The sequence below is a fragment of the Erpetoichthys calabaricus genome, chromosome 3, assembly GCF_900747795.2.
Source record: "Erpetoichthys calabaricus chromosome 3, fErpCal1.3, whole genome shotgun sequence".
In the NCBI taxonomy this organism is placed as follows: Eukaryota; Metazoa; Chordata; class Cladistia; order Polypteriformes; family Polypteridae; genus Erpetoichthys; species Erpetoichthys calabaricus.
The window spans coordinates 188001719-188018596 of record NC_041396.2 but is presented as its reverse complement, the minus strand read 5'-3'; the positions used below and the strand labels follow the sequence as shown (position 1 = coordinate 188018596).

Sequence of the window (16878 nt, the reverse complement as noted above, 5' to 3'; positions counted from 1 at the left end):
TTGTCACACAAAATGTTTCTGATCATCAAACACATTTAACCATTAGTCAAATATAACACAAGTAAACACAAAATGCAGTTTTTAAATGATGGTTTTTATTATTTAGGGAGAAAAAAAATCCAAACCTACATGGCCCTGTGTGAAAAAGTAATTGCCCCCTCGTTAAAAAATAACCTAACTGTGGTGTATCACACCTGAGTTCAATTTCCGTAGCCACCCCCAGGCCTGATTACTGTCACACCTGTTTCAATCAAGAAATCACTTAAATAGGAGCTGCCTGACACAGAGAAGTAGACCAAAAGCACCTCAAAAGCTAGACATCATGCCAAGATCCAAAGAAATTGAGGAACAAATGAGAACAGAAGTAATTGAGATCTATCAGTCTGGTAAAGGTTATAAAGCCATTTCTAAAGCTTTGGGACTCCAGCGAACCACAGTGAGAGCCATTATCCACAAATGGCAAAAACATGGAACAGTGGTGAACCTTCCCAGGAGTGGCCGGCCGACCAAAATTACCCCAAGAGCGCAGAGACGACTCATCCGAGAGGTCACAAAAGACCCCAGGACAACGTCTAAAGAACTGCAGGCCTCACTTGCCTCAATTAAGGTCAGTGTTCACGACTCCACCATAAGAAAGAGACTGGGCAAAAACGGCCTGCATGGCAGATTTCCAAGACGCAAACCACTGTTAAGCAAAAAGAACATTAGGGCTCGTCTCAATTTTGCTAAGAAACATCTCAATGATTGCCAAGACTTTTGGGAAAATACCTTGTGGACTCATGAGACAAAAGTTGAACTTTTTGGAAGGCAAATGTCCCGTTACATCTGGCGTAAAAGGAACACAGCATTTCAGAAAAAGAACATCATACCAACAGTAAAATATGCTGCTTCAGGACCTGGAAGGCTTGCTGTGATAGATGGAACCATGAATTCTACTGTCTACCAAAAAATCCTGAAGGAGAATGTCCGGCCATCTGTTCGTCAACTCAAGCTGAAGCGATCTTGGGTGCTGCAACAGGACAATGACCCAAAACACACCAGCAAATCCACCTCTGAATGGCTGAAGAAAAACAAAATGAAGACTTTGGAGTGGCCTAGTCAAAGTCCTGACCTGAATCCAATTGAGATGCTATGGCATGACCTTAAAAAGGCGGTTCATGCTAGAAAACCCTCAAATAAAGCTGAATTACAACAATTTTGTAAAGATGAGTGGGCCAAAATTCCTCCAGAGCGCTGTAAAAGACTCCTTGCAAGTTATCGCAAACGCTTGATTGCAGTTATTGCTGCTAAGGGTGGCCCACCAAGTTATTAGGTTCAGGGGGCAATTACTTTTTCACACAGGGCCATGTAGGTTTGGATTTTTTTTTCTCCCTAAATAATAAAAACCACCATTTACAAACTGCATTTTGTGTTTACTTGTGTTATATTTGACTAATGGTTAAATGTGTTTGATGATCAGAAACATTTTGTGTGACAAACATGCAAAAGAATAAGAAATCAGGAAGGGGGCAAATAGTTTTTCACACCACTGTATGTCTGTAAAATGCCCTTCTACAGACAATTGTGGATTCAAGTTGAACAAATGACTTTTTTCTAGCAGATAATTCTGCATTAGCTCTCTTTTATTTAATCTGAGTATGGATGCTTTTTTTTTTAATAAGTTTCTTACTTAGGTGATGCAACTCTGATTGTCCTTTTGTAAGACTTTTTAGAATGCCTGAAGCTTGCACTATGAAAAACATTTTATTCATCCTTGCCCAAAGATAAAATTAAAATTTAAATTTAAAACTGTTTTATGCCTAAAACAAAAACAACTCAGCAACTTAAAAACAACAATTTGTAATAGCAATTCTAAAAACTTGACATTTTCAAATTTAGTCTTTCATGTCAAGCACACCCTTTGTGGCATTTATAAAAACAAAGCAATAAAATAAGAAACAATGCAATTTAAAATGAAGCTGGCACCTGTACTATAATACATATACTGTACACTTATTCTTTAAGAACATTAGCTGTAAAAGTCAAATTTTCTTTGAGAGATCTCAAATACAACATGCTTTACAAACTTTTGAAAATTAAAAAACACCTATCTAAAAGCATTAGAGAATTTTCAGAATTATCAATCTTAAAACAGGAAAGCATTCCGTGAGATCTCAATTACTAATTAATTTGCTGTTTCAAGTATACCTTCAGAGAGATTATTTCAACTTATATATTTTTCTGTTTTACACATCTAATGGGCATTACTGACCCCCAATACAAGTTATTAAAGTGCCATCAGAGTCACAAACATAGCAGGGAACACACTGTCACATCAGTTGCTTGCAAAACCAACTCACTTCTTCAGTTGAATGAAGTACTATCAGGTAAGTTAAATGATCTTTGCAAACATGAAAGTAAAAAAGCAAGAAAGGAAAACGAAAAGGCAATTACCTTATCTACAAATGAATTGAAGAGGAAAGGAACTTCCAAAGCGTGGCTTATTGTTACACAAATATGTATTAAACAAAATATGATATGTCTTTTTGATTAAACCAAAATAAAATGGTATTTAAGCTTATTTTGACCTAAAACATTTTATATGTGTTTTTCAATATTTTTTCCTTTGTACTTGTAGGTGTGCCTCTGTGGGCTTAGTGAACGTAATCTCAAAATTGCTAATGGAGAAATTCTTGGTGTCTCACTCTTAATGGAAGATGTCATTCAGACCAGCCAGGATGCCAACTTTTTTGGTTTTCAGAATTGGGAGGAAGAACATTTTCAAAACATTGAAATTAAGGTATTATATAAATATGCAACAGAGCTATATTTATGTGTCTGTGTGATGACAAGTTTATTTTTGTTTTGGGAAAGTTTTTCTTATTTTTATCCTTGACATATAAGCCTTTGAATAACTATTGTCGTGGTAGCATCCTAAGGTGACCCTGTTCCCCTTTATACTTTTTATTATGTAGACCATAGCAAAATACTGCAAATCCTATACTCTTACCACACTGTAAGGGTTGACTGCTATTGTAGTTCAACACTACCCCTTTCTTTTACATTCTATTCCGCTCCCCGCTGCAAGTGGTGACCCTGTTGTGGCTGAACGGAGGCCATTGAGGGTGTAGGCGGGGTGTAGCATTATAGTGTTCCTCGGATGGATCCGTGTTGAATGGGGGCGGTGGTGCGGTGGGACACTGCAGGCAGCATACTGTAGTGGAGGTGACTGTGATGTGGGCTGGTAATGAACCGCCCCTCGCTGCCCCCATTCATTCTCAATAGCAAGCCTGCTTGTACTGTTACGCATATAGCAGGAAGTTGTCTCTTGTCAGTACAGGGTGGTCCAGATCTAATTCTGCAGATCCAGATCGTCTGGATGACTTTGATTTATGCGGGGACGATTCCAGTTCGGCGCGAAGACGATTCTTCGTGTTGTCAGTTCGCACATTTCTCGATGGTCCGGGATTTTTCGGGTGATTTTCTATGTAATAAACTGAATAAGTTATAGCGTAATGAAAATTGCATAATTAGATCTGGACCACCCTATACATCAGACGTGTTGACAACTGGTGCCAAATCTGCTGTGATAGCATGTACAGTGCTGTACAGAAGAGCTCATCTTAACCTTTTGTCTTCACCCTTCAAGAATGTCTCTGAAACACAAATCTGATGCAAGTGCTGGTGCTACAGTAAAGAAGAGAAGAACCATCACCATTGAAAATAAAGTAGAAATAATAAGGTCAGAAAGAGGTGAAACTCCATCATTCATTGGCAGAGCACTTGGTTATAGTCGGTCACCAATAACATTTATTAAAGTAATGTACCTGTTCCGACTTACATACAAATTCAACTTACGTACAAACCTACAGTCCCTATCTCGTACGTAACCCGGGGACTGCCTGTAATTAAAGTTACAAACTAAGTAGATGCCTGCTAACAGGTGGCTCTCTTTCTTATGTTCTGGTCTGGCTTTTGTGTTTGCTCCAGTATGGCCTTTGAATGGAGACAGTGATGGCCTGGCTTTGTCTTCCATGAATGGAAAATGGCATAGAGAGATAGATAGGGGGAGAAAAAGGGTTTGTTTACTTAATTTTAATGATCCTTGGCACACCTCTTGCAAGAATGAAAGTGTATTGTTCCCAATGACTCAGCTCAGGTAGACTGAAACTGTTCCAACAAAACCCCAACCTTTACCCCATGCTTTGTTCATGTTAGCATTTTAGTCCAGTTTCAAAGGATGCACAAATGTAGTTTCGGACAAACAAGAAAGAAAAGATATACAGATAATTAAGTCGTAAACAGCTTTATCTGATTAATCTTAACTTTACTTGTCCCTTCTAGTCCAGGCTTTCTTCATGGGGGAATGACTCATAGAATGTAAAGTGTTCCTGCACATCTGGCCCACTCTGGTCAGCTCTCCCTCTCCTTGTCACAGATGGACAGCACTTCACAAAAGGTTTTATCTAATGTAATAAGTAATAAAATGCCCCCCCAAAACCCCCTCCCCTGGGGAAGAACCAGCTTAGACAGCTTTCCTGTATTTTAAAATATCATATTGTTGGACGGGGCGGCATGGTGGCGCAGTGGGTAGCGCTGCTGCCTCGCAGTTGGGAGACCTGGGGACCTGGGTTCACTTCCCGGGTCCTCCCTGCGTGGAGTTTGCATGTTCTCCCCGTGTCTGCGTGGGTTTCCTCCGGGCGCTCCGGTTTCCTCCCACAGTCCAAAGACATGCAGGTTAGGTGGATTAGCGATTCTAAATTGGCCCTAGTGTGTGCTTGGTGTGTGGGTGTGTTTGTGTGTGTCCTGCGGTGGGTTGGCACCCTGCCCAGGATTGGTTCCCTGCCTTGTGCCCTGTGTTGGCTGGGATTGGCTCCAGCAGACCCCCATGACCCTGTGTTCGGATTCAGCGGGTTGGGAAATGGATGGATGGATGGATATTGTTGGACATTAATAAAAAAAAAAAAAAAAATTAGAAAACGACATGCTCCATTACATCTAGGATATCTTACTATCTGTATGTATAATCTGTTACAGTTTCTCTTGTCTTCATTTGAAAGTTTAAATACTCTTTCCATATGCTTTTTAAAAATATATAACCAAAATTCATAATCTGATGTATTAGGTTTCACCCACATGGTTAAAAATACTGCTAGATTGATCATCAACTCTTTGTCGGCACTATGTGGTGTGTGTGTAGACATGGCAGTGTGCTTTGTGACTGAGTGGTGTCCAGTATAAGGCTTACACCTGTAGCTTCTTCTTTTTTTGTTTTATTTTGCGCTTGATTGTATTTTGTGGCAAACTATTTATGCTAATAATAGCAATTTGAAGGTCATAGTTTTATGTTGACCCAACCAAATTTGTGTATAAATGTTTATATGAAATAAAATTTAATATTACATACATTACTTTTTCAATATATAAATTAAATTTGTGGTCAGTCTCCAAGTACAAATTTATATTGTATTTACACATTCTCAAGTGTAAGTCAGGAAACAACAGTTAACTGCACTACCCACCACACTCACACTTGCACGTGGTCAACTTAGAATGTGTGTATCCCCCAAGTCATTCACATTAGTTAACATAATATGTATGTCTTTGAGGATGTGGGAGGAAAACTTTTGTACCTGGAGAAAAATCCACAAAGAACATGGGGAGAATGTTCAAACTCCTCATAGACACTAAACAGGTGTAGTAGGATTTGTCCCAAGAAAGCTGGATCCCTAAGGTAACAGCACTGATAGCCACACCATTATGCAGCCCTGTTACTATGTAATAAAAAATAAAGGTACCATATTATTGGTTGTGTAATCTAAATGTGACCATTTGTTATGTACCATTTTCTATACAGAGTTTAAAGGTAAGGCTGTGTTACAAGGTGTCCAGTCCTATTTATTCATTTAGTTCTTCATTGATAAACATAGTTACAATGTCTTAAAATACAAATATCATACTTACATTTAATAGATTTTCAGTTAAAAGCATGATTGATTGTTTTAGAGCAGTTTTCTATTTATTGCAGCCTGATCATGCTGGAGATATAATTCCTGTCAATAGTTTGATCCACACAGAAGAAAATATTTTTTCTGAGGGCCTCCTGGAAAATCCAGTAGAATTGTACATGCTTCTTAAATCATTTTTGGTTCTGTGGAAGCAGCTTGAAGTTTTTAAGAAAGAGTGGGCACGAGAGAAACTGGGCATGGAAGAGATCAATACTCTATCACTTCATCAGCAATTCTCCAAGATTTACAGGTAATTTTGTTTGTTGCACTTATTGAGTTTTTATCATAACCAGAAAAAAAATAGCATAGCTGTAGACAGGCAGAATTTGTGCAGTATATTGTGTTTTTCTCTACAAATCCTGATGCTAAATACATAAGTGCACATCTTGAGTTCGCACTTACTGTCCAGCTCCCTCAGGGTGGGCACCTTTTAGCATGCACGGCTAAACCCGTGTGTAGGCAAAAGTACAGGTGGAAAATATACAAAGTAATACTCTAACTGTAATCTACACTGGACACCTCCAAAATCCTGCAGAGAATATTTGAAATACTGAAAAGTATGAAGAATGTTATCTTATGGAGTTTTGCAGCTTCACTTAGTACCACTTGAGTTAGAATTCGAACCTGGGTAAATTTTCAGATATACTGTAAAAACTCTGTGAACATCCAAAATATTTATATGCCTAGGTCAGACTTTTTTTTAACAGTTAAGACGACACGATGGATAAGTTAACAACTTACAAATAACAGAACATTTCAACACAGGAAAACAAGTTAAAAGTCTAATCATTTTACATGTAATTTGCCCCCTAGACTGTTGTTTCAAATTTAATTACTTATTATGAAATCAGTATGATTATAAAAATGACCTACTTTAACATTTATAAGAAAGCATTGGTTATGAAGTGAAGTTAATGGCTAAACTGGGGGTTTAAGCTGCTTTTCAAATATGAGTATCTTTCAGGTACATTTATTGAATTATTCACTCTGTAAAAAAACAAATAGAAAAGTACATAGGCAGTACTGATACATCAAATAATCTTGACTTGACTTGACACATAGCTTTGAATGTTTATTCTTATGGTGATTCTTTGGATTTCTTAGATATGAAGGTAATGATTATTCAATATTGACTATATCACATGTAGCTTTGTAATCATTATATTTGTCAAGTTGTTGTGGCTCTAGAATAGGACATATTGTGCAAAGTAATGTACAATATTGAGCAGTAGGAATAAAGGCATATTGGCCTTGCATTTTGATCAATTGATTTTTTGCCTTTTAGAGGACTGTGGTGGTAATGGAGGAGCTACAGTAAATGCTCAGATGAAGTATCAGTTTACCATTCAGTCTGTATCTACACCCTCGCTCATTGTCGCAAGCACTGTGTAGAGACTGAAAGAATGTAATCACAAATACAATTGGCCAAAATTAAGTTTTTTGCTAGACACACCATCCGTGATGAAATACTGAGGTTAGAGGAGCTTAGAAGCTTTCTCCATCCCTAGAGGAATCAACTGATGGCATATGGCCATTTCATGAATATGTCCCCCACAGGAGGTGTACAATACATGACAACCTGCTAGAAGACTCCAGGAAAACCCAGAACACTATTAAGGGACTATGTTATTTGACTGGTCAGGAAGCACGTTGAAATTGCCCAGGTGAAGCTGGAGATTGGTGATGTGAATCGGAGGGTCTGATCTGTTCAGCTCAGCCTATTGCCACCATATCCCCTACCAGGATGAATACATGGAAGGAGAAGTGAAAGTTATATCCCTCTCTGTTTTTCTCAAAATGAAAAAAATAACTACCCAATCTTTAAACAGTCTTTTGAATAAGCTATAAACAAATCAGTTATTTTACATCTACTCCAACATTGAAATAGGCGGAACTCTGTTTGTAATTACTCCATGTTTCTTTTTTATAGAGTGGAAATTTTCTATCCTGCTATGAAGATGATAGCTGGACAGATGGGTAATGAGGAGGCATTTGATCAACTGTTCATAGATACCCAATCCATTCTTCCACTGAAAGGTGCTTCAGAAATGGAGATTAAAACACAGCAGGTAGTGGGAAAACAGCAACATTATAGCTATAAAATATCCAACATTTACAATTTGAAGTACATACAGTATAGGAATGATAATTACTGCAGATGTGACTTAAAAATGGCCCGTGTGTATAGGGGCATCTGTGCTTTTTTGGTTTAATTTCTTGTAAATACTAATATTTTTATCTTTCTTCACCTATACACCATTATGCACCTTTAATGATATTTATAGCCTCTGCATGATTTACTACTGTTAACTGAAAATCTATAAAACATTGCATGAAGCTTGCCTTTGCTTTATTCCAGATATAGTAGAATTAATCCACAACAAAAGCAGATAGGTATATTGAGTCTTCTTATCCATTCAGAGGATCCCACCAACATCAAATGATCTAATATGGCTGAACATAGCACATTCTTAGTTCTCACTTTACTGAAGTTGTGCCTGACCTTCTGCCTTCTCCTTCTGGATGTTGAGTCCAGAAACAGGCACCACAGAGTTCTTGAGGGAATCTGGTCACTTTTTGTTGCCTGCCAGGAGCTCACCAGGAACATCCTCAGATATGGCTCCAGAAGAGGGTCCTTCTATTCTTTATTTGCCTTATTTGGGAGAGATTTTCTTGCATTTTTTTAGAAATATCATGATAGTTATATTTTTCAAATTCAAAGAGAAATTGATGTGATTGGATTATATGATAAATATAAAATGTGTGTTTTAATTTTCAAATATCTCCATACACAGTAAAGTACTGTATATTATAGTATGCACATTTTTTTGGAAAAGGCAAAGTTAATTTAGATGATTCTGTCTTTCTGCCTATAGTACAGTCATTGAAGTGCTGCCCAGGTCCCTTCCATAGAAAAAGTAAACTGGTGAAAATGCATAATGCCTCCTTTCATTTAAGAACTGCCATTCTAACCTTTATCACATATACTATATAAACAGTACAAGCAGTGGTACTGTAAATGTGTTGGATATACAGTAACAGTGTAGTTGTTCCCTCACTCTAAAGTAAGGATTTTGTGGCCACCAAACAGAGAATGAAAAGGGTCTGTTGTTGCATCATCTGTGGAGCAATTCTGCTACTTTTTCATTTATGCAGCAGCAGGATTGTTTTGGCTCAACTCCCTGGCGTTAAACCAGAATATTGCCACACAGGTGCAAACTTCCTGGGTTTAGCTAAGTTAATAATTTACATCACAATATGTGAAAACATGAAATTATTTATGACTCAACTGCAGGATGACTCGTTGACTTTTTAAAGCATCCATAATTTTCTAATTTATACCTCACATATATACAGCACTTTACAAAGTGTCACCTTATTGTGCTAAGCTCCTAGGGTGACTCTCCATTCTCCCCTTTATACTCCATATTATGTAGCTCTTAACAAAATGTCCCCAAATCCCTGCTATTACCTGCATATGTTACACAACCTTTTACATTTGTAACCACAAGCAACAAGATGGAGTACCGGAACAGGCAAGAGAAAAGAGTGACACATTTATTTGTGTATTATAGATAGTAAGTTTTAATCTTTACATATTGTAATTAATACTAGAATTCCTGAAGCCTATGAAAAAACTTGTAATCCCGGTCCACTTTAAATCCCTTCACATCTTTCCATCAGCATGTTTTGTTTTGTAAATGCGTCGATCAGCACAAGCAGCAAACAGCCTGCTGTCCCACCCCCCACCTTGATGGAGCTCATCTCTCCCAGCTCAAGCCAAGGTTCCTTTTCTGTGTATGAGGTGAGGTGCCTGGAGTTGTATAGAGTAAATAATATAGTATATTGTTATTTGAAATACATGCATTTCGTGTGGGTTCCGTGTCTACAAAGATCTGGGTAAGTGTAAGATGAAAGGAAATGAAGAAATGCTGAACATATACCTAAAGCAGAAACTTTTTCAATGTTATACTAATAATGACATGAATTGTATAATGTGCGAAGACTTTAGTCCAAATATCAAATAAACATGTGCACTTTTATTCAAGAATATAACCAAAGAAATATCAATCAACAGGGAGTTTACACGTATTCTTGAATGGTGCAGAGGTAAGAACTGCTGCCTTATAATCTGAAGGTCCTGGGTTCGAGACTGGGCATTTTGTGTTTTAAATAGTGAGCTATTATTATTTCTACAATATAATAAAAACATATATTTAATTTGAGTCTGTAAAACCGTTGTAAATTTTGGCTACTTCTAAAAGTTACAGCTTGTTTTTTTATTATTCAGTTTTATTCTCTCAGTGATGTTCACGTGGTATAATGAACTTGCCTCTCCCTCTCTGGGTTGATGGCATTTATCTCCATTTTTTTCACAAGAGCAGTGCTTTGGCTGATGCCTGCTCAGAACTACTTGTTGTACTGGCAATCAAAGATACAATGACCTGTGACTGCTTTTAGACTGGACAAAGGCAGGACCATAGCAACAGACAACTTCTTCACGGCGCTTTCGCCTGCTAATAGACTGCTGCACTGCAATGCAACTCTGCTTGGCACTACAAGTAAAATGGGACTTCCACCTGCAGCTAAAGTCACTTCAGTATGCGAGCAATTTGCCACGCTAGTATTTAGATCTGACAGTGCCGTGCTGATGGTGTATGTGCCCAAACTTTACACTGGCTGTTACAGACTGAAATCAAAAGCTTCTTCTTTTTGGACACATACTGTGTCAGCACATCAAAACCTTACAGTGCTTATGTTACTTTTAAACACGAGGGGATATTTTTAATTACCTTAAATTGATTTGAGTGGTGTAAAAGAAATATTTTAACTTGTGTCAGTCTTCATTGGATTCATGCAACTTTCATTTAAACGGTCTTAATAATACTGTACCCAGAAATTACATGTATTTTTATGTTACTTACTCCATGTATTTGTATTGATACAGTAGCTGAAAAATGTTTTTAATCTCACATTTTCATGGTGTACAGACAACAAATTTTCTGAAAGAATGGGAGCCAATGGTGACAATGCTAGACACTAGCAAGTAATATTTAATATGTCCAAAATAAAGGTTCCCTTAGATTTCTTTTACATTTAATTTAAGCTTCCTTCATTTTTATTACAATATAAAATTAACATTGTTATTATATGCTGTTTTATACTGTATTTTTTTGTTTTTTAAAGTGCCTTGCGATACTCCTGACAGTGGTTGGTGCTGTGCTTTGTGTTTTCTGGATAGATCAAGGGTGTATACTTCTTTGACTGTGTTCTTAATTCATTCAGAATACAAAATTTGAGCTACCCTGACAAAATATTTTGTATATTTCCAAAAGCTTCACAAACTTTTGGAAAGTTTAGAATGCCATATGATTTCTGAAGTACAGAAGAGGGTTGCCAAGGATCTGACACTTGTTATATCAGAGAGAGCACGACAGGACACCGGTCTACCCATAGGTATGCCATGTTTCTGTCTACTTTTTTTATCATAATTCTTACTGTATATAAATTACAAGCTTTTGTTTGTCAGTTACATATACAGTTGAAAAAATATAAAAGATGTGCACTGTCTATAGACAACCAATTGTACATTTAATATGGTTTAAGGAGATAAAGATGTGGCATGAATACAGAAAATCCTTTCCTCCTTTTTTTCTTTGCTGCTGGACTGGAACAGATCCCTCTCCGTGTGTCTTATCAGTTCCTATTATTTACATATTATTTTTAAGAGGGAGAATATACCAGTATGAGTTATGCTGCATTCATTTTCTTCGGGACAGATGAGAAATATAAGCTTCCTTGTTACAAATTTCATATGCATGTCTTTCCAAAATGTAGCTCTGAGCTGAGGAATTTGAAATTTTTTTTTATTTGAGAAGTTAAGATGTGGTGTAACACTGACCTCTCACCTCATTTTGCTATATTAAATAAAAACAATGAATCTGATTAATCATAAACAGAACTGTTGTAGCTGCATTGTACAATCACATTTAGAGCAATGGATTATACACTAAATACATACAATTTGCTTTTTGTTTATATTAAAAAAAATTAAGCTAGTCATTAATTGCTTTTTGTGTGGCGCAAGTAGCTAATTAACAACAATATTATGTTTTACCCTAAACACCAAGCAGAAATTTACATGAACAGAATAAAGTGGGAAGGTGAATCATTACAAGTGACAAATCCAAAGTTTTCACAGCACATGAAGGCAGCAGTCAGTCAGTGAAAAAACTTGATTACAGAGGGATGTGTGGTACTCCAATTTCCTGCCATATCACTAAGGATTTGCGGATTAGGTTGACTGGTCACTTTAAATTGGCCTGATGTCAGTGACTTTGTCCTTTGATGGACTGTTGTCTTGTCCAGTGTTCGTTCCTCGATAGTATTAAAAGGCTTTGGTCTTGTTACGTCTGGACTACTGCAACTCTCCACATGGTGCCAAATCTCAATCCAGACTGTTTTCGTGTATAGCTCCCAGCTGGTGGAATGAGCTGCCTACCTTCATTCAAAGTTCTGACTGCCTCAGTGTGTTTTCTTGTTGGGTGAATTTCTGTCTAACTGATATTAACTGTTAAGTTTGGTAACCTGGGATTTGAAACTTGCTTGCATTTTATTTTCTGAGCTCTGCACATGTAATGTTCCCAAACAGTCCCCCAGACTGATGATTACTCAATTATGTTGACCAATTTTGTAAATTGCTTTGTATAAAATTTTCTGCTAACCAAATAAATGTAAATATATATATGTAAAATGTAAATGATGATATAAAGTCCAGAGTATTAGAATAAGTAGATTCTAAAAATGGATAAAAATTCATAATATTGGCAATACAAAAACTCAAATTAGACATGAGTTTCCCTTGATGGATTTGCTTGAACATTAGTAAAGACCCCAAGTGTGGATTGCAACTCTTACTTAATTCTCAGTTTATTCCTAGAACATCTCTTCCATTTATCACAAGTCTTTTCATAAAATGTTTTTAAAATAAAGTGTGTGGTTTTTTAACAAAAAGGTACTTTTAAATTTTTCACTGAATAAAACTTTCAGTAATTGTTTAAGGCAAATTAGTGATGCACAGCTTATGTATTTTGTTTATTTTAAAATAAAAATTTCATTTATGTACCTAGAACTGTGGAAGCACCCTATCATGGAGGAGCACTTTTCTGCTGTTAGGCCTCAGATTATTGAAAAGTTTGTGCAGAATTTAACAGACGGTCAGCTAGAAAGTGGTGATGAAGTAAGTAAGGTGTAAAAGACGTACTGTCTATCTAACCATTTCACACTTGTGGTTTGATCTGGCCTTGGGTGATCCAGTAAGAGCAACTACACCTGCTTATGTACACATTGTGGGGCATTAAGTTCACATCCTGTTGATGTGTGTAGTATGAAATGATTTTTTTGCTTAATTTATTACCAATACAATTACTCTTGTTATTTACAAATGAAAAAATAAGATTTTATGCCCCAATAGTGTATTTTATTTTGGTCCCATCTTCAACCGTATGTGTAGATGAGCAAATCCATTATAAAGTGCAAGATGGTGGAACAGATTAAAAAAATGCTAAAATATGAGAGGGTTCAATACCAGACAAAAGTGTAAGGGTATCTGTGCATGCCATAGGCCTTCAAAATGTGGTAAATAACATTAACTTGATTTTCTGATTCATTATTCTATAATACTTAATAAAAATTGTATTTATATATTTAATTTTTCAGGTTACTTTTACAAAAGAACACTTAAAGGCTTGTCTTACATCATTGGCTTGTGACATTATGGCACGAGAACGAAGTAATTTTGAAGCATATTCCATGTTTTATGAGAATATTCTTCAGCAGGAACATCACCTTCTTTTTCAAAAAGAGCAGGTATTTGTAGAGATTAAGTATTTGGTCTTTCTTCATTTTATATGTTTTATGTATGTTAATATTATTTTCATATATATTATAGGCACGAAAAAAAGGAGCAGACTTTTTATTCATTTAGTTGTAGCAGTAGTATGTTTGACCAAGATGCCATATGCTGCCACTCTCTAATATCATGATAAACATGAATTTATTCAAATATATAACTTTTTTAATACATAACTTAATAAATGGATTAAACAAATCAGCTTACCTGATGTAGTCTTTAGTCTTCTTTTTATCCTCTCGTGTCCTGAAAGCTTGTGAAAAAAGTTGCAATAAAAAAATCCTGTTTCTGTGCTGGATAGCAGGGTCTTATTGGCATAGAAATAAGAGTAAGGAATGTTAACTATACTGGAGATTCATTTGTTTTTAGACAAATATCTGTTAGTAAGTTTAAACAAAGTGAGCAAAATACACTAAACCCTGCGAAGTGTCTCTGCCATCAGTTGAAAAAAAACTTTAACTATAAATGAAATGTATCTGAAAATTATTTAATAAAAATGGTTTTAATAAATGTAACATAAAAAATAGAGTAAATGTGTATTAATTTTGGGTCAGTATAATAAACATAATAAATGGTTAGATTTAGTTTTGTAACCTATTTAAACAAACGAAAAGGATGAGAGTGCCAAAAAAGGTTTGTGGTTTGCTGCTGGTCAGGCAAAGAAAAACAAACTTCACTGGGTTCAAGATGGAACTGACAAAATGGCGGCTTTAAAGTTAGGCAGGTGAAATTAGGTCATCAGGACCAGAACTGGAAGTGACCTCGTGAGGGCCAGGCGGGATTTCCCGTGACTGGTCTGCAGGAAAAAAAGAGATAGTGTTGATTCACTCCGCCCTCCCCTGGTCTGGCATGGAATTACCCTCAATTGAGCCCTTTAGCTGCCTGCGCACGTGTGTGACAGTTTTTACTTTATTTTTTTAAATCTAGTACACCTACGAAAATGTACAAAGATACTTACCTCATCCAGTTTTCTTCATTATTGCATATTTCACACTGTAAATGTTATCAAATTTTCAGTCAAGCCCTAATATTATATAAAACAGTATTTAAGTAAACAAATATCATGAAATGTTGATACATACATATTTCTTCAAGAAATTATGCAGTATCTAATGACCTGTTTGAAAAAGTCAATTGTTCAAGGACTCGATAACTGGTTTTGCTACCATTAAGAGCAATACCAAGTTCTTCCAGTAGATACTGTGCAATATTTTTTCTAGTCACTTTTTCTTGTACAATTCCTTCATCTTTGGCATTTTCGGTTTCTAAGCATTAATTACTAGTTTCATATAATGTCAAAACATCTCAGTAGGTAGCTCAGGAAAACATAAAAAGGAAGAATGTAACAGAATAATGATAGTAAATCATAGGTAGAATCAAATTTAGTGAACATAAAGCTGTAACTAATATCATTAAGGAATATTGTAAGTCTCTATACAAATTAGAGTGCAATGAACTAGAAGCCCATTTTAATTCCTTTTTCAATAAATTAGGAGAGCTACTGAACAAAACACTGTGGCTCATCAAAAACTAAAGATTCTATAAACTTCTTGCAAAGACGAAAGCTGTAGGTTCAGATGATTATCCAGTGGAATTTTATTAAAGGATGTCTGTTTATCAGCCAGCTATGTATAAAAGATCTAAAGAACACACTGTTCAATCCCACACATCACAGCAGCCAGCAGTTACCATCTTTCAAAGGAGAAATGAAGATACTTTGGAATGTACATCATATAGACCAATCTCATTACTGAATAATGTTGTCAAGGTGTTGTCCAAAGCTCCCTATAAGAAAATCATAAAATTAAACAAGATTCGTTAAAGGTAATAAGCTGTTGTCAAAAATTATTAAATAAATATTATTACTGTTAGTAAACCCCAAATCATTCACTTAAAGTATCTGCTGATTTTATTAAGCTTACTAGAGAACTATTGCATTACAAGATCTTGATTTAAAATTAATTTGAATAAATGTTTGCTTTTTCCAGTCAGCTCACTAGCACGCCATACTATATTAGGGTCCTTTCCATTGACTTTCATAGAGCAATTCAGGTAAACTTAATGATCTCTTAAATCTCAATCCCTGAGTTTGATGGAAAGCATTAAACAAGATATTAATAGGTGGTCACCTTTGTAGCTGTCTCTGGCAGACAGAATCAATAAAGTTTCAATGAATATCCGCCCCAAAGTGTTTTTCAGAACATTGCCTCATGTATTAAAGATTGTGTATTAAAAGGACAACACTGCAGAAGCTTTACAACTTGGTTGCAAAAATTCATTATTTGAGAAAAGAGAAGGAAGTAGAAAGTACTGATTATGAACCTGCTTGGTAGGTTGTGGAAAGAAAATCTGATTGACTCTATTTCAAATATAAAATTCTCTCAGTACATTTTTCTCTTAATAAGTTAGGAACTTTATTGAGAAAGAATTTGTTCTATTAATGTTCACACTCTAAATATTTAATGAGGACTTATATTGGTAGTAAGTGTGGATATTGTCAATTAATGTCACAGTGTTTACTGGTAGACAATCTTAAGTAATGCTGGGAAAGAGACAGTCTAAAAAGAGGCCATTTTCAGTGAAAATATTTTTTACACTGCACTTTGGACTGCATCAAATATATTATCATCTCAAGTCTCGTTATTCCAAAACACTGCTGTGAGAGTGGATGGGATTAGACTATATAGAAATAAAACACCTTGATTTCCCGCACTAAAATGTTATGTCATTGACTAGACCTGCTCAAGTGCAAGAATCCTAATGCACTCTGAATAATATAAGAAAATTTAAATGTATGAAAAACAGAATTTTCTTTGGCGAGTTTCTTTAGAATCAGGCAATAATTCATTATCCTTATTCTAAAGTAAGCGTTCTGTGCTCCTGGCAACATGCTAGCTTAACTCCTGAGGAAATATCTTTTTATTTTCCATAGTAATTAATTTAGAATTATTTGATAAAGGGCAGAATTCTTGATTCCTT

At 35.9% G+C, this 16878-nt stretch overlaps 1 protein-coding gene across 1 annotated transcript in view; it reads left to right on the top strand.

Moving 5' to 3' along the window:
* Positions 1–16878, top strand: part of si:ch73-242m19.1 (uncharacterized) — a 162280-nt gene that overhangs the window by 113239 nt on the left and 32163 nt on the right. Inside the window, exons 33-38 of the mRNA XM_051924103.1 lie at positions 2618–2779; positions 6008–6237; positions 7918–8056; positions 11324–11444; positions 13118–13227; positions 13707–13856. Of these exons, the coding sequence (XP_051780063.1) occupies positions 2618–2779; positions 6008–6237; positions 7918–8056; positions 11324–11444; positions 13118–13227; positions 13707–13856 (912 nt within the window). The remainder of the gene's footprint in view (positions 1–2617; positions 2780–6007; positions 6238–7917; positions 8057–11323; positions 11445–13117; positions 13228–13706; positions 13857–16878) is intronic.